The sequence below is a fragment of the Poecilia mexicana genome, unplaced genomic scaffold, assembly GCF_051168715.1.
Source record: "Poecilia mexicana isolate PSO_F unplaced genomic scaffold, ASM5116871v1 scaffold_21, whole genome shotgun sequence".
NCBI lineage: Eukaryota > Metazoa > Chordata > Actinopteri > Cyprinodontiformes > Poeciliidae > Poecilia > Poecilia mexicana.
The window spans coordinates 4,036,291-4,061,510 of NW_028263390.1; the positions used below are offsets into that span (position 1 = coordinate 4,036,291).

At 43.5% G+C, this 25,220-nt stretch overlaps 1 protein-coding gene across 5 annotated transcripts in view; it reads right to left on the reverse strand.

Annotated features, from left to right (window-relative positions):
• Positions 1 to 16: 16 nt before the first annotated feature.
• Positions 17 to 25,220, reverse strand: part of LOC106907884 (kinesin-like protein KIF13B) — a 36,424-nt gene continuing 11,220 nt past the window's right edge. For 2 of the 5 annotated variants that reach the window (XM_088001932.1, XM_088001933.1), the window contains exons 8-42: positions 24,736 to 24,916; positions 24,523 to 24,610; positions 24,305 to 24,439; positions 23,493 to 23,605; positions 23,218 to 23,329; positions 22,127 to 22,339; positions 21,729 to 21,839; positions 21,028 to 21,162; positions 20,799 to 20,929; positions 20,095 to 20,181; positions 18,661 to 18,851; positions 17,767 to 17,998; positions 17,531 to 17,693; positions 16,390 to 16,536; positions 16,169 to 16,315; positions 15,365 to 15,484; positions 14,428 to 14,601; positions 14,173 to 14,330; positions 13,878 to 14,010; positions 12,611 to 12,748; positions 12,479 to 12,508; positions 12,307 to 12,406; positions 10,928 to 11,054; positions 10,790 to 10,845; positions 10,583 to 10,701; positions 10,312 to 10,488; positions 10,136 to 10,228; positions 9,257 to 9,409; positions 9,006 to 9,083; positions 8,468 to 8,524; positions 7,636 to 7,729; positions 7,282 to 7,397; positions 3,912 to 3,983; positions 1,189 to 2,434; positions 17 to 1,113 (exon numbers count right to left, since the gene is read on the reverse strand). In XM_088001932.1, the coding sequence (XP_087858058.1) occupies positions 869 to 1,113; positions 1,189 to 2,434; positions 3,912 to 3,983; positions 7,282 to 7,397; positions 7,636 to 7,729; positions 8,468 to 8,524; positions 9,006 to 9,083; positions 9,257 to 9,409; positions 10,136 to 10,228; positions 10,312 to 10,488; positions 10,583 to 10,701; positions 10,790 to 10,845; positions 10,928 to 11,054; positions 12,307 to 12,406; positions 12,479 to 12,508; positions 12,611 to 12,748; positions 13,878 to 14,010; positions 14,173 to 14,330; positions 14,428 to 14,601; positions 15,365 to 15,484; positions 16,169 to 16,315; positions 16,390 to 16,536; positions 17,531 to 17,693; positions 17,767 to 17,998; positions 18,661 to 18,851; positions 20,095 to 20,181; positions 20,799 to 20,929; positions 21,028 to 21,162; positions 21,729 to 21,839; positions 22,127 to 22,339; positions 23,218 to 23,329; positions 23,493 to 23,605; positions 24,305 to 24,439; positions 24,523 to 24,610; positions 24,736 to 24,916 (5,672 nt within the window). In that variant the 3' untranslated portion in view covers positions 17 to 868. The remainder of the gene's footprint in view (positions 1,114 to 1,188; positions 2,435 to 3,911; positions 3,984 to 7,281; positions 7,398 to 7,635; positions 7,730 to 8,467; positions 8,525 to 9,005; positions 9,084 to 9,256; positions 9,410 to 10,135; positions 10,229 to 10,311; positions 10,489 to 10,582; positions 10,702 to 10,789; positions 10,846 to 10,927; positions 11,055 to 12,306; positions 12,407 to 12,478; positions 12,509 to 12,610; positions 12,749 to 13,877; positions 14,011 to 14,172; positions 14,331 to 14,427; positions 14,602 to 15,364; positions 15,485 to 16,168; positions 16,316 to 16,389; positions 16,537 to 17,530; positions 17,694 to 17,766; positions 17,999 to 18,660; positions 18,852 to 20,094; positions 20,182 to 20,798; positions 20,930 to 21,027; positions 21,163 to 21,728; positions 21,840 to 22,126; positions 22,340 to 23,217; positions 23,330 to 23,492; positions 23,606 to 24,304; positions 24,440 to 24,522; positions 24,611 to 24,735; positions 24,917 to 25,220) is intronic. The other 3 variants (XM_088001934.1, XM_088001936.1, XM_088001935.1) reach the window with 3 other exon arrangements.

A 25,220-nucleotide genomic window follows, 5' to 3' on the forward strand; every position in this document is an offset into this window, starting at 1 on the left:
AGAGAAGAGAAACAAATAACCAATATGTTGTCTTTATTTTCAAATAAATAAGCATCCAAATTGATCTGCCTAAATGCAAATGTGTGTGTGTGTGTGTATATATATATATATATATATATATATATATATATATATATACACACAGACAAGTTATGAATCAGAAATTACTCTTAATTTTCCCACTCCAAGTATTGTCACACACCAAGAAAATCCCTAAAACAATCAACATACATGCTTGGCAGGAAGACGACCCATTTAAAGTAGATATTATTACTGTAGTTATCAGAGTGCAAGTTTGTGTAAAAGTAGAAACATTCATTCAAGAACCAGAATGATCTCATTGATCAACACTTCCAGCAGAACACATTTTGGTTGGACATGATCAAGGCACTCGTGTTTAGCAGTAGTTAAGGCACAGTAGTCCACTCACATGCTCCAAATATCATCCACAAACAGCATAATAATGTTAAAAGACAAGAAAAGCGAATATTAAAAAAAACTATGCATTCAAGTTGGAATTAGTGTCATCTAGTGAGCTCATTCCACAATATTAAACATTCAGAGAAGTTGTAATACAGTTTTCCTCATGTTCAGGACTTGTTAACGCAGGAAACCTTTTTTATATGAAGCTTCTAAACAGCTGAGCCATGACTCATGTAGGCTTTCGAAGGCTGCTGCACAACATGCAGAATCTGCTTCTGAGGTTTTCAGTGTCTCTAAAATAAATACTTTTCTGCAAATCTCTGCTGAAAACATTCAATATTTTTGTATTTGTCAGTGAAGTGATACCAGCTGTTCACACAGCAGCTCTCACAGTGAGGGGCCAGATCCTGAATCCTAGATTAAACTTCCAGACGTACGCCACATTTCAAGTGTTCCACGATTTACGGTTCTCCCCTCTGCTGCGGCTGGCCGATCCAGTCTCACCTTTCGCCAGGGCGGTAAGAGCCGCCAAGTTTGGACTGGACCCGGACAGATTGGCACTACGACGCTTTTGCTGCTGGCGCCGGCGTTTGGCACCCCCACGGGTAACCCTGTCAGGCCTCACAAGCACTCCGTAGCCCGGGTTACAGTGGAAGTAGTGCTTCCCGCCCACAGAGCCGTCGTTCTTTCCTGCAGACGGACCAACAGAGATCCGTAAGGGATGATAAGGAAAACCTGAACAGTAACAAGAGTCGTGTTTCTCACCTGCCGGGAGCTCCAGTTCAACTCCGACCCAGGTTCCCTCGGCAAAATCCGTGGGCCCAACGTACCGCACCGTCCCACTCTTATTGGTCCCCACAGACACAAACTCCCCTTCCTTCATCCAGTCGGGAAGAACATCCGAAGCTACTTCGTCTCCCTCCTCTAAGTCCGAGATGCTTTCCAGGCTCTCTGCCGGCACCGAGAGGTTGAGTCCCGCCCCGAGGCTGCCTCCCCGCTCCATCTGTGCCAGTTTACCACCTTCTTCGCTCACAATCTGCTGGAAAGACTTGAGGTCTGACGACTTGACTTTCTGAATCTTGAAGGGGTTGACTGCCGATGAACCCGACTTGGAGGGTTGGGCGGCACTGGTAGCAGCTTTAGTGGAAGACTCAGAAAGTGGTTTCAGACTGCCTTTGACTGTGGCTGAGGGTTGGGTGAGGGTGCTGTTTGTACCGGAGGGTTCAGGCGGTAATCCTTGTAGGGGTGAATCTTTAGGATTAGAGTCTTCCATTGGTTTAGCAGCAGGAGTCTGGGTTACATCTGGAGCTGGATCTTGAACACCGTCAGAAGCTGCCTGATCTTGTTCCTGGTGCTGCATAGCGATAGATTCTACCAGATTCTCATCTGCTTGGGTTTTACTCATAAGTAACGGATCGTGGTTATCCTCACTTGTAGCAACGATGTCTGGATGTTTTGTTGGAGAACCTTCAGAAGGATCCGTTAGCTGCGATTCTTCCTGTTCGTCATGTCGTTCTCCCAGCGAATCAGTGTGATTCTCTGAACCGTTTGATTGCTCTAGTTCAGTAGTATCAGTAGTTGGAACTTGGTTGTGTTCAGCCTGGTTTTCTGATTGTGCTTCTGTACTTGCAGCAGCTTCTTTCAGACCCTTTGAATCAATGGACAGAGATGGATTTGCCTCTTGTTCACAGAGATCCGATTCTGGCCGAGTTTGGTCAGTACTCGAGGCAGCCGTCTCTTCGGTTAAACCCAGTTTTTCAGGTGAGAACTGCTCCCTCGCTTCGTCATCTTCCTCCACTTCGTCTGATAACAAACTGGGCAGATCCCAGCTCAGCGTATAGACGTCTGAAAGCCTCGAGGCGGACATGTTGGACAACATGTACCCGCTGGACGTGTCACTAGGTGAACCGGAGCTGAAGTCGTCACTCTTTGGGATGATTGGAGGTGGGAGGGGGACTGATCTGGGGACCTCTGTTTGGACATCGGCGAGAGGTGTTTCCTCAGTGGGAACCTGAATGAAAACACAACCTCATGATAGTTTCAGGGACAGGTAATGTGCATTTGGAAATCAGGCATCTTTCAAATTTTGTTACACTTAAACTCAAAACTGTCACCGGTCATAAAAAACTACTGGTCAAGACTTAACCTGGGCGCCACAGAAGAGAGGTCTAACACTCCCCCCGTCCTTTGGTGATGGTTAAACTCTGTCTTGACCTTGATGTCTTCTCCAAGAAATCAACAAAATTACTCCAAGAACCAATCAATGACTCAAAGAAGTGACAGAACAACAACCTCTAAAGCTCTGCAGAACTCATTTTCCTCTGTTTAAGGTCAGAATCCGTGACTCAACAACGAGAGAAGAAAATAACACAGCTATCCAAAAACGATAGTCTCACCTTCACCAAAAAGACCTCTTGATAATTCCCAAGGCTTTTAGAAAAATATTCTGCATCACTTTATTTGAAGGGGTGTGCATAAGACTGTCACAACACTGACATGAACATAACACCTGTCGTGAAGATGGAGTCTTCATGAACGTTTAATTTATGTCATTAAAGTGTCATAAATAATGACACTTTAAGTTGCATTAAAAGTGTCATTATTTACCGAATGACACTTTATGACAACAGTCGTAAACGTTCATGAAGACTCCATCTTCACGACAGGTGTTGACAGTGTTGTCAGGCCCACCCCAAAAAATAAAGTGTTACCAAATATTCTGTAGACTGACAAAACAAAAATGGAACCATTAGGAAGATTTACTCCTGGCCAAAAACTTTCAGAAAAAGATCCTAACTAGCCTGAGCATTAACAGCAGGAGAGATGGTGCAAGAAGGAAAGTGTGAGCTACACGTCCCCAGGCATGATTGGCAGCACGGAGACCCTCCTCCAGGCTCTGGTTGGTTGTTTCTGACCAAGCGGTGTGCTTCTGCGGATGGCAGTAGGTCCACAAAGTGGAGGCAGAGGAGCTCGACTTTTTTTCACATATTTGTTGTACAGTGTACCGTCAAGAGACAGTGGCAGTTTTAACAAATGTAGGCAAGAAACAAACAATAAAATATATAAATAAATAAAAGTTGCATACTGCAGCTTTAAGCTTGAAAAGCCTCACACATGCCTAAATTAAAATAATCCTTCAGAGAATAGAAGCCCAAAACACCAGAGTGTTGTCCAAAGCTCACTGCCAATTATCACCAACGCTTGATGACTTTTCCCCCTAACAATGGAAATCATAATTTGAAAACCGCTTGTTATTTTTTTTACTCAGCTTATCTGAACCGTTCAAGAACAACAAGTGAAAACAAAATCCAAAGGAGGGCAGATGCTTTTTGTACAGCAGTACAAATGTTCCAGCACACAAACGTGGGAAAGGCCTGTTAAATTCAGTTTTACTGATTAGACAGAAACGGTCAAATAGACACCATATGGCTTTCCATAAACCATCTATGGAATGTAGGAATCCAGGAAGTGCTTCCCGGCTGACTCACCGGCTGCTGATGTTTGCACATGTCCTCTTCGACGCTGGCCGACTGAACCACGATGCGTGGAAGACTCTGCATCTGAAACAACGTCAACATGTTGATGTCTGTCCACATAAAATCTCCTGCATTTTTTTTTTTTGGTACCCATCAAATAAAAGTGATTATCTGCCAAGAGACGAGCAAACACACCATCACATTCTCCAATCTAATAACAATCCTACATTAACAGAAAAAAAAAGAGTTGAATATTTCATTTGTTCCAGCGATCAGCAGGTGGGATGTTGATATAAGATATTCAAAGTGCAATTAGGATATTTGCTCCGTAAATCACTGATAATCACGATAAACTGGAGAATCAGTCGAGATAATTGCGTCCTAATGATAATTGTGTTTGTGTTTGTGTTCATTTGTCTCATTTTAGCATTCATGGTACATGCAACTCTTATAATTTGTGCACTGATTAAATCTTTGCTGATTTCCTCTCCAACTGTTTCCCCCCCTAGATTAAAACCATAATTATTTTTTTTAATATCTGGTTGTAATTTCAGGCTAATAAATCAGCACAGAGGCCCAACTGGGAGTTCAGCAGACAGGTAGAGAATCAGAGTGAGGCGGATCGGTCCGCCCTCGTCGCCACATGCTCCATCCGCGGTTTGATTCAGATTAAAAGTTTGTTTTTGTTGTGAGCGGAGCCAATGGCCGGCCTTTACGTCAGACAGCAGGTTAAACACATCGATCCTGCCCATCGGCGACTCGGGACGAGAAACCTGCAACGCAACGCAGAGGGTCAGGCTTACCGGGACGGTCTGATGTTCTGGATCAGCACGGCTCCTGGTGTCAGCATGCTGGAGCAGCTCTGTTATGTTAGCTCTGATTATTATTACTTTTGTAGACTTTTGTTCATTGTTATTGTTTTTGGGACAGTCATTTCCTCTGGTTTGGGATGCTCCACATCTGGAAGGACTTTGACTCTTAGTTTTTTTAGTGATGTCATATGTGTATCCATGCCAACAAGGTGTTTTTAACAACAGGGAGCAACTGATTAGCATCCAAGAACCTCAAGTAATACTTAAACTATAAAGTTGAGAAGGAGGTTCAAAGGAAGTCTCTACCATCTCTTCCATTTATCAGAATAGGAAAGGATCTTATCCCCTACTCCAATGTCTCCCTGTGATGTTTTTAGTCCGATTCAATCGAACTCCAGTTCGTTTACCTAGAATTAAATGTCTGGTTCGTTTGGGGAAGTGTGACTGTGTAATTGACCGTTTGGTTGAAGTGAACTCTGTCGTGGGTTCAAATGCATCTGTAAACACCAAGCGGACTGGAGGCCACTCCAACAGCAGGAAGCAGACTATAGAGTGCAAGGCATTCTGGGAAAATACAACCAAAACAAACTCAAGAGTCTGGTGCTAGCAGGAGAAATGATTTGTGGTATTTTGCTAAAGACAAACAAAAAATTCCACAGCTGCTAAAATCTCCATTTTTGTTCAAATTTAATGAAGAAGAAAGTTGCACTTAGTGTCTTCTTCAGTGGTTTTTGTATTGTTTCCTTCAGTGAACAGGTTTATTAAAGGGTTTGGTTTGTTTGACACAGTGCATTGTGAAAGTGAACTGCAGCAGCTGGTAGGAACCCTGGTCCTCAGTCAAACAGACTACCGGACTAGAGAGACGTACGAGAAGACGGCATCAAGGACGGACTGGAATTCTGCAGGAAGGACAAGCAGAAGACAGCTGCTTGTCTTGGTTGGAATATTTGGTCAATCAAGGCAGAGTCAGGTTGAGATCAACAAGTCCTCCGAAACCATCAGTCCAGTCATAACCTGACAATGACCTGTGTACTGTCCAGCCTGGATCAGGAAGCTGAAACGTTGGCCCAATCAGACGCCGTCGTTCTGTGACTGAGCTGTTGGTGTGTTGACCTTCATCAGCCTCTGTGACAGAACAGCTTCTAATTAGAGCAGTGGCCTGAAACAACGAGCCACCGAGGTCTGACGGGTTTTCACCTCGACCCAACGCCGCCGCCGCCGCCTGGTGTTTCTATCAATAGCTTCCCATCGTGGCTCAAGGTGCTAATCAGTCCAGTCAGCTGCGGAGGTGTCTGGCTGCCATGAGAGAGCTGGAGACCCCCGGGTTGCAACGACACGAGTGGGAAGGTTTATAGGACGACGTGGTGATAATCAACTCTACACACTGGGCTTCTGTCTCAGAGGTGTGTGTGTGTGTGTGTGTGTGTGTGTGTGTTTGCATGAAGAGGCTCAGATGGGATCCCAAATACAACAACACAACAGTGGGGTCATTTCTAGTCTCTGCTGATTAGATCCAGGCCGACCTGAGCTAACTGGAGCTAGCAAGTTAAAATACAACAGGACTCTTACTTTGCTACATAGAAGGTAGGACGTGATTATTTGGGTTAAATGTGATTAATTGATTATTTAAATAGTGGTCAACTAATTTATTAATTGATTTGCTGAAAGAACTAAATATTCAGAGCAGTAATTAAGCCAAAACTATGCAAACAATAGATACATTTTGTATTTCAGATGAAAAACCTTGTCTGTAAATCTGTTCCCCAGGTGGTAAAGTTTCAGCTTCACCTGAGTCAAATTCTGTAAAAATAAAAATTCTATTAAGAATCTTTTATTTAAAAAAAATAAACTGATCACCCCTACACTTTAATAAAGTCAAAGAGAAAGGCCTGAGATTTTCACATGCTGACGTTAGAAGTATATTTTTAGCTGCTGACGCCCCCTTTGCTACAAATGATCAAGAGTTTACAAAAAGAATGCTGCGTTATTGCATTTTAGGCCATAAAGTGCTTAAAAAAGGGAATAAAATTATTTATTAGCATTTTTTATGCGTTTCTAATATTGTACAAAAAGGCTTAAGTAGTTAAATAAGAAATCTTCAAAAAAGGGGCAATTTTTTATCCAATCGTCAGAATAATCAATTAATCGTCAGAATAACCGATTAATCGTCAGAATAATCAATTAATCGTCAGAATAATCAATTAATCGTCAGAATAATCAATTAATCGTCAGAATAACCGATTAATCATCAGAATAATCAATTAATCGTCAGAATAACCGATTAATCGTCAGAATAATCAATTAATCGTCAGAATAACCGATTAATCATCAGAATAATCAATTAATCGTCAGAATAACCGTCTGTTGCAGCCCTAATATAGGGACAGATCCACCTCAGGCTCCAGAGACTTTGAGGCATCAATACAATTTTGGTTGAAATAATTATGCTCTCATCTACATAAGTACTGTTTCCATAGCAACCGAACAAATGAAACTGGCTGCTGATTAGACGGGGAGATATGTAGGGTCTGGGCCACAATCTGAGAGTCGTTTCAGAACCAGGAGAGTACCTGCTGCGGGCCGGCCGCCGCCTCCCGCTCCTCCCTCCCTGCAGGCAGCAGGGACTTCAGCAGCTTGGGGACGGCCTTCACTGGAGAGAGATAAGACGCAGCAAAGCCTGAATGCGCTGAGGATGGAGAGGTCGCAGGAGCAGACATGGAGAGAAGAAGATAAAGGGAGGAAGGAGGAGACAGAGGAGTGAGAGTGAAAGAGATAAGCTTTTTGATGCAGAGCCAAGCTGAGATCCTGAGCAACGGGAAAAAACATGAAATCACCACCGACACACAGAGGCAGCGAAGCAGGAGGAGACGCCTTAGAGCTGCAGACGGAACGGTTTGAGATGAGGAAGCATTTAGCAGACGTACCCGTCTCTGCGTTCAGGTTCTGGGACACGACGCCGGCCAGAGAGCGTCTGGACGGAGGGGGATCCACTGAGAGGTCCTGGTGGCTCTCCCAGCCCTGCAGGGGGTCAAACAAAGGCCACACAAAGGTCATGAGAAGGAAGGTTCAGCTACCCAGAACTTAGAACAATCTCTGACAGCCAGCAGGCGCATAAATAGATTACCACTAACCTGGAAATTAAAGAAAAGTTTTTTGTATCAGTTTCCTAAAATAATGGCCTATGTCAAGGACAAAAGTTGGTTTGTTTTTTTGTTTGTTTTGGCCAAAACATTTTTAAAAAGAAAGGGGTAGTGATTTTGGTTTTCAAAATTACTTTTAGTTAAAAAAAATTACTTTGGATATTATTTTAGGAAGGTGACAATTTTCCTTCAAGTGTCACATGAAATATCATGAAAATAAAGAAGTTTGAAGTTAAACAAAAAAAGATAAAAAGCTGAAGTCATGAATAGTTTAGTATTTAATCATCTACATCTTTTTTTTATCTTGTGATGAGCTTTAATTTCACATTTTAACTCAACTAAACACATGCACAAGGTAAAACTTTTGATTCTGGTTGTTTGTGGAGTTTTGCATCCAATTTCTGTGATTGCAGCATTTTTAGTTTGCAACATTTTTCTGCTGCATCTTTGTGTTTGTGACTTTAAGAGTTGCCATCACTCATTCACTCACTGCGTGTGTGAACCCATCTGCCAGAGTCATTTTCTGTACATTCTCATGTTTTCTTATTGGGATCATATGATTTTTTTTCCAGACTTTTAACTTAACTGACGGTGTTAGTAGAAATGAGAATCTCACCTTGAAGTAAGTGAGCCTCTGAGTGGAGGAGGAGAGGTCCAGACTGCTGGCTGACAGCTGGTCAGACGGTTAGAGAGATGGACGGTAGGAGTTAGTGACGAGCAGGTTACAGAGAAACAACAGAGGAACAGGAAGCAAAAGAGCCTCAAGGTCAGTGTATGGTTAATGATGAGCAGATCTGGACCGAGACGACAGAGCAGAGCTGAGGAGAGTTAGGGCCACTGAAAAAAAAACACTTCTGACATTTTTCTTAGAATTAGAATTCTGGCTTTTTCAGTCAGAAAAGTCAGATTTCTAAGAAAAAAATGCCAAAATTCTGAGAAAAAAAAAAAAAAGAATTGAGATTAAAGTCAGAATTTGTTTGTTTCCCCCCCCCCCCAGTGGCACTAATCTTCTTCCATAGAGCTCTTAGTGTCTGTCAGGAGCTTTTTGAAAAGCAGAACAGAACCAAAGCCAGGCTGTTGGTGAAACAGCACATTTCTCTGCTAACATAGTTGCTGTCAGTGTAAACAGGCAGAGTGGATCAGGTCCGTCTTACCTGGTTTACGTTTGGAGAGCTCAGGCAGCGTCTGGCAGCTTTCCCTCTGACCGCCAGCTGTTCCTGCACGGCGACCTCCTGCTCACAGTCACACACACACACACACACACACACACACACACACACACACACACACACACACACACACACACACACACACACACACACACACACACACACACACAAGGAGGACGTTCTGGTTCATTCCAGAACACAGACTAAGTATTGTTTCTGAAGCGGTTCTGCCGAACCTGTCTGAGGCGATCCAGAGTCAGGATGTTCTCCACGGCCAGGACGCTGCGCAGGTACTTCTCTATGGCCGCCTCGCTGTCGGCGGATGCCTCGTCCTCGCCGCTGGTGGCCAGCCGGGCCAGCATCTCCCTGTCCTCCGGACCGTGGATGTCCTGACAGAACCGGGACCGGACCTTCATCAGCTTTCAGTCACTACTGTCTAAACCACCGCGATGCAAAAACACTAAATCTGACCAAGTATTTTTGCTTTAGTCTCCTGTGACAAAACTACAAGTAACTTTTCAGTCAGATACAGGAGCTTATTTTAAGTAATCAATTCATTAATATTGATGAAAAATAACTGGTTCCACTGGCAGATTTCACTTATAACAAGATATTTTTCCCATGAAAAAATCTTCAGTTCATTTGAACCAAGTGAAGCTAAAGCTGGGTCACTTGAAGAGTTTTGGGTAAAACAAATTTACAGAAAAATGTAATTATGGTTTTTATCTCAACTGCAAAGTGTACATATCCTGTACAGATTACAGGCTTAATTACTGCTGTAAATGCTGTTTTTCTTTCCGCTAATGGCCTTTCTTTGAGTCTCCACGCTCCAGTTAAAGATTAATCAGTTACTAAATTAGTTGATGATTATTTCATTAACCGATTAATCACAATTAATCGTTTCAGCCCTAGTTGTTACGGGCTTGTTCAGTCAAATCTAATGGAACTCTGATCATGTTGTCCCGTTTCCTCATCATTATTATCTTATGTAGACCTGAGTTCTGTGAATCATCAGCAGAAAGCTGAACTATTACTATCCAGTTTTATTCTATCTACAGTAAAGTTAGTGTGTTTCAGCTGGTTTCCACCGGGTCTTTGCACTTTTCGTTACTCACTCCTGGGATGTTGGAGACTATTTCGAAGGTGACTCCACAGCCAGGAATGGTGCTGCGCTGAGACATTCTTTTCAGAAAGCTTTGAGCGAAGCCCTGGAATAAAAAACACGTCTCTCATCATTCATCTCTCAGCTGAAGCAGGACGACCCAGCGTGTCGGTGGGTCGGCTCCCCCACCTGCTTCCCCGTGACGTTGACGCATATGCGCTTCCTGAGGACCAGCTGCATGTGGGCCGGGTGGCTCAGCTGCACCACGGCGCGCAGCGTCAGGTAGACCCTCTGCTCCGGGGACGCCGCTCGGCTGAGCTGGGGACACTCATGGACGGTGGAGTCCCAGGATGCCTCCACCTTCACCTGGGCCAGTCAGGAGGACAAGTTAGTAGGAAACGGGAGGGAAGATGTCAAATTTAAAAAAAAAGAAAAAAAAAAGAGGAGGGGGTGTCTTTACCTCCGGTTCGAAGTTTTTAACAATCTGAAGTTCAAAGAAGTCGTCCTCGTCTTCCCCGCTCAGCAGCGCGTCGAGACCCCCGGCCAGGGGGGCCGACAGACTGGACTGGAAGTCATCAGCTGGAAGGAGGAACATCAGGAAATGAGTGGGTTTTATTGTCCCTACAGGTAACGGATCCATCTGAAATACTTTACAGAACAACGTTACCACTGAGGTCCAGGAACAGAACTGGAATGTGGGTTTCCATCCCGGGGACAGGAACCCTGAGGAACACGTCCAGATTTTGTTTTGCAGGGATTTCCTTCTGTTGTTAAAATAAAGTCACGTGAGCGACAGAGCAGCTACCTCTCCACCGGCGCTCCTGGGATGCCGCTGCCGGCCGATGGGACCAGCACGGCGTTGCGTTCCTCTGTGAGGGTCAGGCGGCACTCCAGCAGCTGGGACTCCCTCTCCACGTCGTCCTCCGACTTGTCTGCAGGGACAGACGGAGACAGACGGAGACACTTAAAGACAAACAGACTGTGAGAAACTTGTGTGAACAGTTTCTCAAAAGTTGAGAAACTGTGAATGAGACACCTTCCAGGCCACTAGGGGGCAGTGTTTCATACAGTATTCTACGAAAGAAATAGAAAAATATGATTGATTAAAACTGACTCTTTGGTAAAAATGGTCTTTTTATTTTGGTATTGTATATAAAGTCTCTAACTAAAATAATATTACTTATATCGTTTTAAATGTGAAAAAACATTTTTACAAATGGAAATGTGGAAAGTGTTTATTATTTCGTCAATATATTCTAATTACAGCAACTTCCTCCTACTGCTGAAGGAAAAACAGTTCCCATAGTATGATGCTGCCACCACCATGTTTAGCAGCAGGAAAGGTAACAAACCTCTGAAGCCGTTACAGAACAGCTGGATCTGTATAGACATTCAATTACACACATTCAGAAGCCAATTGATTGCACTGAATTTTATTCTACTTCTGCAACATCTATCATAATGTTTTTTATTAGATCCAGGACTTTAACACATTAATTTTAATTAATTACAGATATATATTTTTAATGCAACAAATTATTATTATTATTTTTTAATGTACAAAGGTTCCAGCTGGAATCAATATACTCACACGTTTCTCGTACACCCGTAAATCTGACGCACAAGTTACATCAGTTAACAACAGTGGACAACAAAGTTGCTTCTCTCTGCCCTCTGGGGTTTAATGTTAGCTTCAAAATATTATGGGATGGGACGCTGGAAAAGACTATTGTTGTGTTCAAGGTGTGCTAAATGGAGTTAGCCTACCAGTGAAGCTACTCAAATAGCATCTGAATGCTAAATACGTAGCAACAGCACAGACATTAAGAAAGCTAACGTCAGCATCCAAAGTTCCTGAATCACTGGAAACCTGAATGGAGCAAAGTGATATTATACCCAAACTGATGGTCGAACAACAGATTCAAAACAATACATATCTTTCCTGTTGAGCTCATGTCTATTTACTTTATAATTTAGCAGCAAAAAGGATTTTTAAATTGAAAGTCATGCTTGTTTTGTCAATGCATAATTTGATTAAAAATGCAGCTAATCAATTACAGACCCTGAAATGAACTAATTTAGACATTTTAACGGAGTCCAACTACTAGTTTTTATCAAAATGGAGTCGAGCAGGAAGAAAACTGATCGTCTCCTCAGTCTGCGGCCGCCTGCGGCTGCTTCTACCTGGTTTAGTGACGATCTTCTGCAGCTGCTGGTCCAGGCACTCCTGCCTCTCGGTGAGTGTGATCAGCCACTGCTCCCTCATCCTCTCCAGGTCCACCTCCTGCACACACGGACACACACATCAGCTGGAAGGACACTGGTTTTCCACCTGTTCAGACAGATAAGCACTCACCTGATAGCTGTCCATGTCTTCGCCTCCGTCCTAAAGGTTTAATGGTGGTTAAAGAGAAAAGTTAGTGACAAGCCTGGGTGTAAATATTAATGTTAAGAGGTAACTAGTGGGAGTTTGGGGTGGGGTTCTCACCGGATGGGGGTTGTTCTTGGAGATCTGGCGAACTTTGATGTCCCCGAGTGACACGGACACGATGGAGGCCGCGATGAGAGGCATGGTGCCCGAGTCCGGCACCGGCCGCACCTCCACCCGGATCCGGTGAGACTGACCCTGAAGGCGGAGAACGTTCACAGACTACAGTAAGAACTTCCTCCTTCTCTTTCTGCTCTTTGGTCCTCCTCCTCATCCATGAAGCTTCTTTTTCAACTTCTGTTGAGTTTGAGGTTGTGGTTTGGGATTATTTGAGCTTTTTAGATGCTAATCAGCTGATTTCAGTTGTAAAAACGACTTGTTGACATGGTCATGCATTGTAACAAGTGGTTGAAAGCAAAAACAGTAGCAGCAGACGACCTGCCAGCTTAGCAGCATCCAAAACCAGAGGGGATAATTGTCCAAACTTCTGACCCCTCAACCGAAACAATGATGAACAAAATTCCACTAAGTGCGTTTTCACATCCGATAGACCAAAATTGCAACATTTGTTCTATTTTCAGCTGGTGTGGTTCGCTTTCACACGACGCTGTGTCAAACGAACCAAACCCTTTGGAAAACCTGTTCCCTTCTTCACCTATGGGGGTGCTGCACCAAGAATCACTGAAGGAAACAACATAAAAACCTGTGAAGAAGACACTGAGCACAACTTCCTTCTTCAAGAAATGTAAGGAAAATTGGAGTGGCATCAGATTTTAGCGGTTGGAGGATTTCTCTTTTGTCTTTGGTAAATAGTGCTAGACTCAGGTTTGTTTTGGTTGTATTCACCTAAAATGCTCTGCACTATAGTCCACATACTGCTTTTATAGCGTTCTCTGAGCCGTTTGGCATTAACATAAGGATTCAAACCACACAGGAGTTCACTTCAACTGAACATAGACCGAGGTTTATAGGTGGACCGGCATTCGACTGACTCCCACCTCCCCAAACGGACGGGACTTTCTAGGCAAACGGACTGGAGACAGACTAAAGCGGACTAAACTGGGCTGGTGTGAACCAATCAGAGCCAATGTAACAAAGCTACGGCAACTTGCCGCCACCATGAACAATTTTGCTCACAAAAAAAACACACATTCATGCTCCGATTGGTGGACGAGTTTGGATTCAGACAAATTGATATGTAGCAGGAGAAAGTCGGACATTTATGACAACAAAACAGCTACTATAAACTCCACAGTTACTGCAAAGAGAACAAACTGTCTAATCTAACAGTGAACTGCTAAACTGAAGACGTTCAGATCTGCGTCACCTGTTTGAGCTGGAAGACTCCGCCGGTGCGGACGTCCTTGGCAGGAAGAACCTCTACGGCGGTGAAGTCTCCCGCCTCGTTCAGCTCCATCAGCTGCACCCACAGCTCCAGCCGCCGGGTCACCTCGCTCCACCTATGTTACAGCGGGTCATCAGGGCACTGCTTGACATTGTTCTGATTCTGACAGATGTGAGGAGACGCTCTACTGGATCTTGAGGTTTGGTAGCTCAAACCAGTATATTCTCTGTTTCTGCCCTGTTAGGGTGGAGTGTGTAGGCAGTTTGTGTGTTTGGACCTCTCTCTGAGGGATCTGGTCTTGGCTTGAATCACTCCCAGGTCCCACAGTGCCAGGTTCCTGCGGTGGTTGGCCTGCTTGTGGCCATAAACCTCAATGGCCACCGCGCCGTCAGCCAGGAACTCTAGCAAGTCCTCTGATGCTGGAACGGATAACTCCTGAACACAGAACAACAAAACGGCCGCCGTGTTTTTTCCTCTTAGCTACTGCTCTCTCTGTCTCATTTATTTCTCAGTTTTCTGCATCATTCATCACCTTGGTGCTGTCAAAGACCACGGTGCACTGCGGGTCTTTGGAAGCGGACGACGAGCTGGATGACCCCACCTCTGGAGCGGTGAACACCGGCTCCTCCAGCCCCCAGAAGTGATAGTGGCAGAAGACGAAGTTAGACAGGTGGCGAGGGAGACCTGTGGCCTGGAGGATTTTCACCTGAGAGAGACACGGCTCATTACGTAGAGGAAGAGACAACACATCAGTTTGACAGAGCTTCAGGTAGGGATGTATGAAATGACGAGTGATGGGACGCAATTAAAACCTTAAATTCAGTGAAATGCAGATTCTGTAATCAATTAATCGCATTTTAACAAAGAAAAAAACAGACAGAATAAGCTACATTTTCAATTTAAATCCTCTTTCTTGCTGCTAAATTATTCAATAAGTTTTGAGCTCAAAAACTAAAGTATTTTGTTGTTCCCAATGCCACATGATGACATTGGGGACATCTGTGCTGCTGTTACATGTTTAGCATCGAGATGCTATTTTAGGCTTGATTAGCTTCTCTGCTAGGCTAACGCCTTCTAGCACAGCTTGAACACAACAATAGCCTTTTCCAGCGTCCAATCAGATCAGTCTTTGAAGCCAACATTAACCCTCAGTGGGCCAAAAGAAGCAACTTCGTCATCCACTGCTGTGAGCAAATGTTGCTTGTGCACCAAATTTATGGGTGTACTGGAAACAAGCAAATATGAAGGTTCCAGCCGGAATCTTTGTATGTAAAAAAGAAAAAAAAAAAGTGATTGTGTTACAATTCTTAATACGTTAACATCTATGGATAAGGGAGTAATAAAATGGATGGAGGAATTTAACATTAATATGTGTTACAGTCCTAACAATAATGGATTATACTAATCTGTTAGTATAGAAACGAATAAACAAGAAGCCAGAAAGGGGTGTAAATTTGCCTTCGTCTCACCACACAGTCCAGTTTGCGCTCCTGAAGCTCCCCGTTCTGCTGAGTGTCAGGACGTCCTGCGCTGCTCTCCTCAGAGCTCTCTGTTCCTCGCCTCACTTCCACATGCAGACGCCCTGCCACCTGACAGATACAGACGCACACATAGCAGCTGACAATAGTTCACCTTACATCTCCATCAGAACATTTACATATGAAGTTTTTCGATAAATACTTTATTTTCTAACAAGAAAATTCAACACGGCCATCTGTACTGATAGGTAGAATCCTGTAGATATTATAAGAGGATTCTTTTGAAGTTCATTACAAGAAGAAAAAAAAAATCCAGTTGGTTGATGCTAAAGTTGTTTTCAAGCAGCTTAGTCTTTGTTCTTTATTCACCTTGCACAGGTGCACTATCATATTTTTACCACTAGGAGGCAGTCTCAGGAATGAGTGACACAAACAGAGCTTTTCCATCTTGTTTCTGTTCATTTCTGTGATTACTCTGTTTGGAGAGCACAGCACAGACCTGCTCTGTTCTGGTGTTAACCCCAGTGGTACGATATCATGTATATATTATCTGCTTTTAGCATTTGGTAGAATGCAAAGCTATCTGCATTTACTGAATAAAAGTTGAACCGCAAAATTTTGTGGAAAACAGCAGAATGTCTTCATTTACAAACATTCCTCATTGTGATAAATCCAGAGCAATCAACCGTCTGATACCATTTTTGAAAAAGTTAAAAGGAACAAAAAACCAAACCAATAGCATGAAATATTTGAGTTTGTAGCGCCTCATTTTGAAAGACCATAAACCTTGAATACCTCTCCTTTCTGGTTGATGATGGGCACTGCGTACTGCAGCTTGACGTCATGGAACAAGCAGGCCAGAAAAACGTTGGCCACCCCGATCAGACTGTGGTTCTCCTGCTCGTCAAAGAACGGGTCGGTGCGCTTAAAGTAGTGCATCATCTGAGCCAGAGAGACGAGGTTAGGACATGATGAGGGCACGCGCTGATATTTTCATCCCTCTGTCCTGTACTCACAGGACTGTCCTCCTCCAGTGCCTTCCACTCCTGGTAGAGCTCCCTCATGTCCACCAGCCGGTTCTCCAGCTTCTCCAGAGCCCAGATCTGCTTCCCTTTGGCCTTCCTGCGGACCTGGATAGCCGGCTCGCTCAGCACCGCGTCCCGCTGCACAGGGACAGAAACCACACTGCACTCACTGATGGGATATTTATTCTCACTTATATATGTTGGAAAAAAAAAAAAGAAAAATAATTGTGTTTCTCCTGAGGCTGCAATTAGCAACTATTTTAGTTGTCGATTAATCTATCGATTATTCTAAATGTAAATCAGAAAAGAAAATTGCCACATTCTGACAATTTTTCATTTAAGCTTGCATGTATTAGAAATACATTAAAGGATGGAAATAAACAAATAATTGAATTACCTTTTAAAATAAGAAACATTTACTCGCCTCAATGCAGTAAAAACATTCCTTTAGTGAACAATTGGTCATCACAAGGATTCATCTCCAGCTAAAGAAAAATCATCCTAACGTGAAACTCTCAGGCCTTTCTGCTCCTCTTATCAATTCAGTGTCGGGCCGATATGTTGATTATTTTTCAATTTAGTTAATAATTGGATAGCAGAAGTTGCTTTGTTTTAAACTGAATTTGGACCCGGTGAAGCAAAAACGCCACTTCATTAATTCTGTGTAAAACAGATTTACAAAGAGTTGTTTTACATCCTAAATGTAAAATGTATACATTTGTAGTCCAGTTTTTATTTAATTACTGGTCTGAGTAAGTTTTTCTTTCAGCAAGTGGCCTCTTTCGAGTCTGTATGCTCCCATTAATGAGTATCAACTACTATACCAGTTAACAATTATTCAATAATAGATTAATTGCATTTAATCTGATTGATCATTTCAACCCTAGTTTTTCCGGTTTGGATGTTATCCTGCATCTTTGTTCAGATGGAGCATTAATCTGACGAAGCTACTAAAAAACTCAGCAAGGGATGTCCACCACCCTGAGGTCGGTTTCCATGGTAACATGTGGCAGCCCTAAAAAACAGTTGGTCATTTCCACTAGACGTTAATGTGACCAGAAATGATGACCCACTAATCCAACCCAGATAACCAGAACCTGTCGGTTGTCTCTCTCAGAAACAAACAGGTTACCTTCCTGTTAGCGTCCAGGTTGGCGGCAGGGATCTGCAGAGTCACCAGGTAGTCCGTCCTCTTGTTGAGTTCCTCAGCGATGAAGCTGGCCTCCTGAGCCAACAGCTTGGCCCGAACTATCTGCTCCCTGAGGCGCCGCAGGCTGCGGGTCATCATCGCTTCTCTGCACCACAAACAACAACGAGTTCAACGGATCGTCCGGACAGTCTGTCCATCCGAGCTACGATTCGACTCACCTGTCTTCGCTCCATCGTCGCATTCGTTTGTGAGGTCCCGATGACGTCCCAGCAGCGGTGGCGCCGACCGGGAGGGACGACGCATCCGAGAAGTGGGACGGTTTCTCCGGTGTGAGCCGCTGGCGGAGCTGTTGCAGCTCCTGCTCGTACATCAGCCTCTGGCGCTCCAGAGCGCAGCGCTTCTCCTCCTCGTGCTGCCTCTCCAGGGTCTGCAGCACCGACTGCAAGGGGTCTGGAGAGGAGGAAGAGGAGGAGGAGGAGTCACATCAATTCAGATGCAGAAACTGAATTGATGCAGTTTCAATTCCTCAAGAAGAGTAATCCTGGTGGTAAGGGGCGCTCTAGTAGACCACCACAGTTGTTCCCACTGTGGTTTTATGTTAAAAACATTTTTTAAAAGTTGACGGAAAACTTAAAAATATGGCTAGATAATTATATGTTAATGGAAGACATTATTGACAATACTTAAAAAAATACAAGTATAAATTTTTTGCACTTCAGTTAAATTTTAAGTCATCAGCCAGTGGATCCTAAAACAAGTTATGTAATGCCAGTCACATTTTAAAATTAAAAACTAAATAAGACTTAATGAACAATGATGAGTAAACATCTTCATATGCTTTACTAAATATTCTTGGGTAAAATCATCCTATAAGGCTCCAGGTCTAATATTTCACAGCGTTCTTCACACACAGCACAGTTACAATAAGCTTAAAACAGGTATGGGTCGGTATCGAGTTGAACCTGGAAGTGTTTGGGCTCTAAATATTTACTCTCTCGCTGCCTGAGGATTTTCAGCGCCTCATTCCAGGACAGATGTCATTTAAACGAGCCAGAAAGGACAAAGAAAAGGTGTTTCCTGCTGCAGGGCCTTTGTTGATTGGCGTGACTCACCGTTGGTGCCCATCCCCTTCATCATGACCTCCATCTGAGCAAACTCGTATCCGAAGCTCAGCTCGCTGGAGACGTCACTGAGTGCGTCCGTGTCCACCTCCAGGTGGTCGGTGCTCAGGCACTTCTTCATGGCGGCTCCTCCGCCCTCGTCCTCGCCCGCCGCTCGCCCTCTGTGTCTGGGCAGGTTGATCCTGCGTGCAGGTTGGTTGAGAGACACAGTGCGAGTGAGAGAAAGAGGAAGTTTTAAAATGGGAAGAGTTTGTTCTAAAACAGGTTTGTTGCTCTTCAGTGGGAGCCTACGACCGACAGTTCGTCCACAAGCATCAACAAGAGGTACGAGACGAAATCAACCCAACCGGCCTCCCAAAGTGACACAAAAAACTATATTTATGACAAAAGTTCTTATTGTAGGTGACAGATTTTGCAAGAATAAAGGCTGCCTGGAAATACTCCCATTAACCACTGACCGTCCAAACATTGAGGATCAACTCGCACACATTGGAGCTAATGATCTGGACAAACAGAAATCAAAAATTCAGAGAAATGATTTTGGGTATCTCCATCCATCCATTTTCTTGCTGGTGCCTATCTCCAGCAAACGTTCCAGGTGAGGGGTGGGGTCACCCTGGACAGGTCGCCAGTCTATCGCAGGGCAACACAGAGACACACAACCATACACACTCACACCTAGAGAAAATTTTAGAGAAACCAATGGAAAAACTGAAAACAAGAATGTTTATCAGAGAGCTGGACATGGAGATGAGAACTACAGCAGACAGCTCACCATCAACAAATGGGTCATCAAAGAATGCTCTGCCAGCTCAGTGACCTGCGTTGACAACATCAACGTTTTCTGGGAGTGCTATCATCTTTTCAGACAGGACGGAGTCGCTCTTCATCAAGCTGGGAAACGCTTTTTCACTGCTAACCTCTTCAATGCTGTTAAAGCAACACCTCCAACACAGGACAATGTAAAGAACGAGGTCCCTGTCCCAGCAAGGATCGTAGAAGGACGAGCACAGAGCCAGCAGGCGAGAATGGACCCAAACGTTTCAGACAGGAACTAAGACGGGAATCCATACTAGTCTCCCACTGATATGGATTCCCCATACAGTGGGAGACAAGACTGCTTATCATAGCCCATAGATTTACACCCGTCTTCCTTCAGAATGCGTCTGGTCCCCCGGAAGTATGAAACGGGGCAGTACCTGTCCCGATCAGTAAAAGGAAATTTACAAAAACAAAAAAAACAGAAATACTAAATGCCGCTGTCAGACTTTGGTCAGACCAAACCTCAGACTCATTTTCTTTATGATATGAAGCACTTTTAACTGCAGATGTGCGATACAAATAAACCTGACTGGACTTCTGCTATCGAAACAGAACTGTTTTCCAAAAACACAAGGAGAAGATCAGATGCCTGCTAAACCAGACCTGAAGTAGTGGTTGTTTCCCCACAGGATTCTGTCACCGTGATGCAGCGGCACTGGACTGGTGACTGGGGCGCCGTTCACACACGTTCTGCATGGAGAGAAGCAAACGTTTACAGTTACGCACGTAGAAAAGTCGAATCAGACGACCGTCGGCTTTTTCAGCACTGACTGATCAGTCGGTCGTAAACTGAACAATCTGGTTAGACCTTCGCGAACACGGCTTTTGGAGTGGATGCTGATACTGAGATGGAGAGCGACAAGGCAGATATTTAGCTATATAAAGATATAAGGAACTAAATTCATATTAATTTATGATTGATGCATTCACGCTGCAAGAGAATGAGACTTTGAAGAGATAACAGGGAGGCAATTAATTAACTACGTTAACTTCAGTTGTTATAAAAATGATGTACATATCAAAAATGACTTGAATATGATGCCTTGAAATTGGGCCTCTGTCTCTTTAAGAAACTCCTGCTCTTTCTTAAACTCCGCCTTCAGGAAGTCATCACAACATGTTAACCCTTTACCTAATTGACTAGTCTGAAGGAGCCAAGAGGAGGACTCTGGGTTAATAACATTATAACATGATGTAAGGCTAAAAATAAAAGCTCATTTTACATAATGCTGCCCCTTTCAGCTTCCATCTCTGTGTTGGGGACATGGTGGATTTGGAAATAAAAGCTGAGGATGTGAATTCTGTACCGGGCGCCGCGGTGAGGCGTCAGCACCACGCCGCTGCTCTCCGTTATGTCGATGACGCAATGCTCCGTCTGGATGGCCATCCCACACAGCTGGATATCCTGCGAGTCGGCCGAGCCGACGCGCATGTGGTCCTGAGCAAACACAAAGAGAAAAAATAAAGCAGTTGGAAGGGATTAACACTCCAAGTCTTTATATACAAACAGCTGAGTTGTGTGTTTGTGTGCAGTACTTTGAGGTAGTAGACCAGCAGCTCGTTGAGGGCGGGGTCAGCATTGAGGTTGACCAGGAAACACTTGTCGTCCACCACTCTGATGCCGGATGACTGAAGGGAGATACCCAGGCTTTCCAACTGCTTTTGACGCTCCTACAGGAAACACACATTTTATATGTTTATTTGTTTGAAAAGCACATTTCTGCACCAAGGCAGCTCAAAATGCTTCACATCGTAAAACTGTCATACAGTCACCAATTATGAAACAACCAGTGAGCATTATATTTTGTCAAATACTATCATCAGGTAATTACACATAAAATATGTTGATTAATGTTCCAGTTATTATGAATCAAAGGCAATTCTTAGCCTCGATTTAAAGGAACTCAGCATTTCAGCAATTTTGCAGTTTTCTGAATGTTTCTTCTAGATTAGATGAGCATAAAAACTGAATGCTGCTTCTCCATGTTTGGTTCTGATTCTGGTGATTGAGAGTAGACCAGAACCAGAAGACCTGACTGGTTGGAAGGCTGATATGATTACAAACCTTTAATGTATTTTGGTGCTAATGTGCTAGTGATCTGGTTAGTACTGGACAGGTCATTTGCACACTGATAGTTTCAGAGGAAAAAAAAAAAAAGGTTGTTTTTAGTGAGATTAAGAAAAATTTCCCAACGACTTCTACATTTTGAAGATTTTCAGATCAGTGAGCGTTGTACCTGTGCGATTGCTTCGGTCTTGCGGAGTTTCTCTTCCCAGCTGACCGTCATCTCTTGGATCAGCTTCTCGGACTCTTCCAGTCGCTCCTTCAGCTCTGGAGCCTTCATAGACTGGAAGGAAACGTTCCACATATTAACACTACAAAAACTCAAATCCTACCAAGTATTTAGTCTTATTTCTAGTGCAAATATCTGAGTGCACTTGGAATAAGACAAAACTAAATTACACAATGTAGGACCTTGCATTAAATCCATTATTCATGAATACTGATGAAAAAATCTGCTTCCACTGGCAGATTTTTTCACTTTCACTTCCAAACATCTCGTTTTTTTACATTCTTATTTTAAGAAGTGCATTTCGTTTTTGCAGTGTTCATGATTTCTGCATGTAGACGCACCTCTGCCTCCGTCAGCTGCTCTCTCAGCTTGTCCACTTCCTCTCGGAGCTCGCGGATGATCCTGGCGTTGGGGTCTTCGTTCACCACGGCGTGGTTGACGATGCTCTTGGCCCTGTCGGCGTAGCGTAAGGTGGACAGCGTCTCGTCGTAGTTGTCCGCCGCCGGGCTGACGGTGGCCACCATGGCGGTCCGGCTGTTCCCTCCAAGGCTGTCCTGCAGACACAGAGTCAAAATACATCTCAGCGTTTACAGCAAAGGTGTTCAGAGTCTGGTGTTCGTTTGCGGCAGCCTGTAAACTAAGACGAAACTATAACTTTTAAATGAAAATCTACTTACAAAAATGTTTGACGCAACACAAAGGACAACCTTTCTGCTGTCCTTCTATCGTCATGGTGACAATGAGCACATCTACTTTTGTTTTGGAGGAAAATCAAACTCACAGCATAACAGACCCTCCACCGTACTACAAATGACCATAACAATTTTGAGTGTTTGTTGATGAAAAGCTGCCTCAGTTTGTGTCACACCATATTCACAGGTGAACAAAAAGTCAAGGATTTTTAATTAAATGTTCCTAAAAACTAAGTAACTCAACAAAATCAAGCAGAAAAAAGGCAATGATTGTTTCCCTGGTGTCATTAAGTTAAGGCTTTTTTAGCAAGGCTTTTCTCCACTAGATACATTTTAGAGAAATGCTTGATATTTCATTTTCAGATGGAAGTTGTGCTGCTGCAATAGAAAAATAATTTTAAAAATCTAGATTTTACACAACTTTACGAGGGTTGCTGACTAACTTGGCCAGAGTTAGATCTGAGTTTTTAAAGTTAAGCAATTTTAATACAATCTATGACCAAATTAAAGCCAATTCAAAATGCTAACATTGAAGACTTAAAGTGGAGGAAACAAACCTTTTCTGGATTCAGCAGAGTGTTGAAACTCTCCAAAGCATAGCAGAAAGTTAATTACTCAGAGACTTTCTTTGGATTAAAAATAGGCTTATTGTGCCTGTCCAGCATGGGGGGTGCGGGTGGGGGTGAGGGAGACACAGGCGGGCCTGTTGGGGTGCTGTGCGGGGATCTTTGTGTTCGTACCTTGAGCAGCCAGGTGAGCACAGAGTCTCTGTAGGGAACAAACTTGCTCTTGTTCTTTCCGGCTCCGTGATCAGCCAAGGCCGAGATAACTAAACCCAAAGTGCTGAGAGACCTGAGGGGAGGCCGTGTTCCAGGGGAGAGAAAAGTTAGCAAATCATCAGAATTTTCTCAACTGCACAAAGTTCATTATATACACAAGTGATTATCCAACTAAAAACAGCTTATTAAAATTATTCAGACTGCTGAGTGAGACTCCTTTTCATCTCTTTGCGTACTTGTTGATGTTGCTGCCTTCTTTCAGCCGTTCGCCGGCTGCTCCAGTTTTGGCTGCTCGCTCACTTCCAGCCAGGTCCACCAGGCTGAGCTTGCTCACCTTCTCTCCACTCGTCTGAACCAAACACAGACACACAAACACGCACACTCAGTATTAGTTCAGGTACCTTTCTTCTTAAAAAGCTGCTTTTCTAAAAACTAGAACAACTTCTGTATCAACAAGTCAAATTTAAGACCTCTATGCCACCTTGAATGATATTTAATACAGAAAAAAGTATAAATATAGATGATGGTTGGGGAAACTTGCTGCACTACAATCAAGCATAGCAAAAACTGTGAAAAAACTAGCTAACTAGTTAGCAAGGGTATATTAGCAAAAGTATTTTTGTTCCGAGCCTCGTATGGGTTGACAGAAGAAGTCAGCCAGTACCAAAAACAAACGTAGTATAAATGACTGCTGACAAATTTACACTTAGCCACGATAGATGCAAAAAACTAGCTGTCTAGCTAGCTCGCTAGCAAAGCTATATTAGCAGAGTTACCGGATGTCTGAACTGCTTTGAGTGACAGAACAAAATAAAGGTGTTTGCGTTTGACTCAAACATTTGCCTGACTGAAAAGGCCAGAAAGGGAAAAAAATCCACCTTAAATATTCCTGCCAGCTAGGACTAAAATCGAAATCTTTTTATTAACTTGAGACATTTTAAGGCCTTAATTCTTGGCCAATGAATTTAAGACTTTAAGGAAGTGTGAATACCCTGCTTTAATTTACAAAAACGGTGTTCAGGTTTTCATCCAGCAGAGTGTTTCTTACCCCAGACTGCAGGTCCATGAGTGTGTGTGTAAGGATGATGTTGAACACGGCGTGGGACCTGCTGCTCTCTTCGTTCATATTTGTGGCCGCCACAGTGCGAGATTTATTCCCCTCTGACATCAGAGACTCGATGTCCTGATGAAAACATAAGTCACTAACATGTTACAGTTTTTCCTTTATGGAGGAACACAGAGCTCATTTTGGTATGGCTGCGTTACCTTGTAACTGGCCACAGCCAGGCGGGACAGTCCGTCAACATAGGGACCAAAAACGTTGTGCTCCCTCACTCTCAGCGCTTGGCGACTCCTGCAGAAACAAGAAAAAACAATCCTGACTCTTTCAGTGTTCCTGAAGGTTTGAATGATGAATGACAAGCCAAGAAAAATCCAAACAACGTCATAACAGCAAAATGTGAAACGTAGACCTCTCACCCTTTGGGGTCAAGCAGGTCTCGGACCTTCTCATTATAAATCTCCATGTAGGAGACCTCCACGGTGAAGGTCTCTCCCTCTCGGGCCTCCTGCACCGTCCTGCTGAAGAGCGAGCTGCAGAGACGAGGGATCAGACCAGGCTGCTCCGCTGAGCCCATCATGGTGTACGACTTCCCAGAACCTGGAGACAGTTGAAAAACCCCCGAAAAACATGACACAGGAACAAACAAAACACAAGGATCCAATGATCTAAATACGGCTTAAACAAGGTATTTATGGTCACAGTACAAAGAAACAACATTATTGCCTCAGTGTTTGACTTTTAAACTAAACATTTCACGTTTCAGGTCAGTTAATGTTATCCAAATTCTTTCTGTTTGCAAAAAGCTAGAATAATATGAGGGAGTTCTATTTTGATAAATTGTTTGTTTTTTTTTACATTTTGACCTTGACCTCCCTTTAATATTTGGTGGAATTGCTTTCCA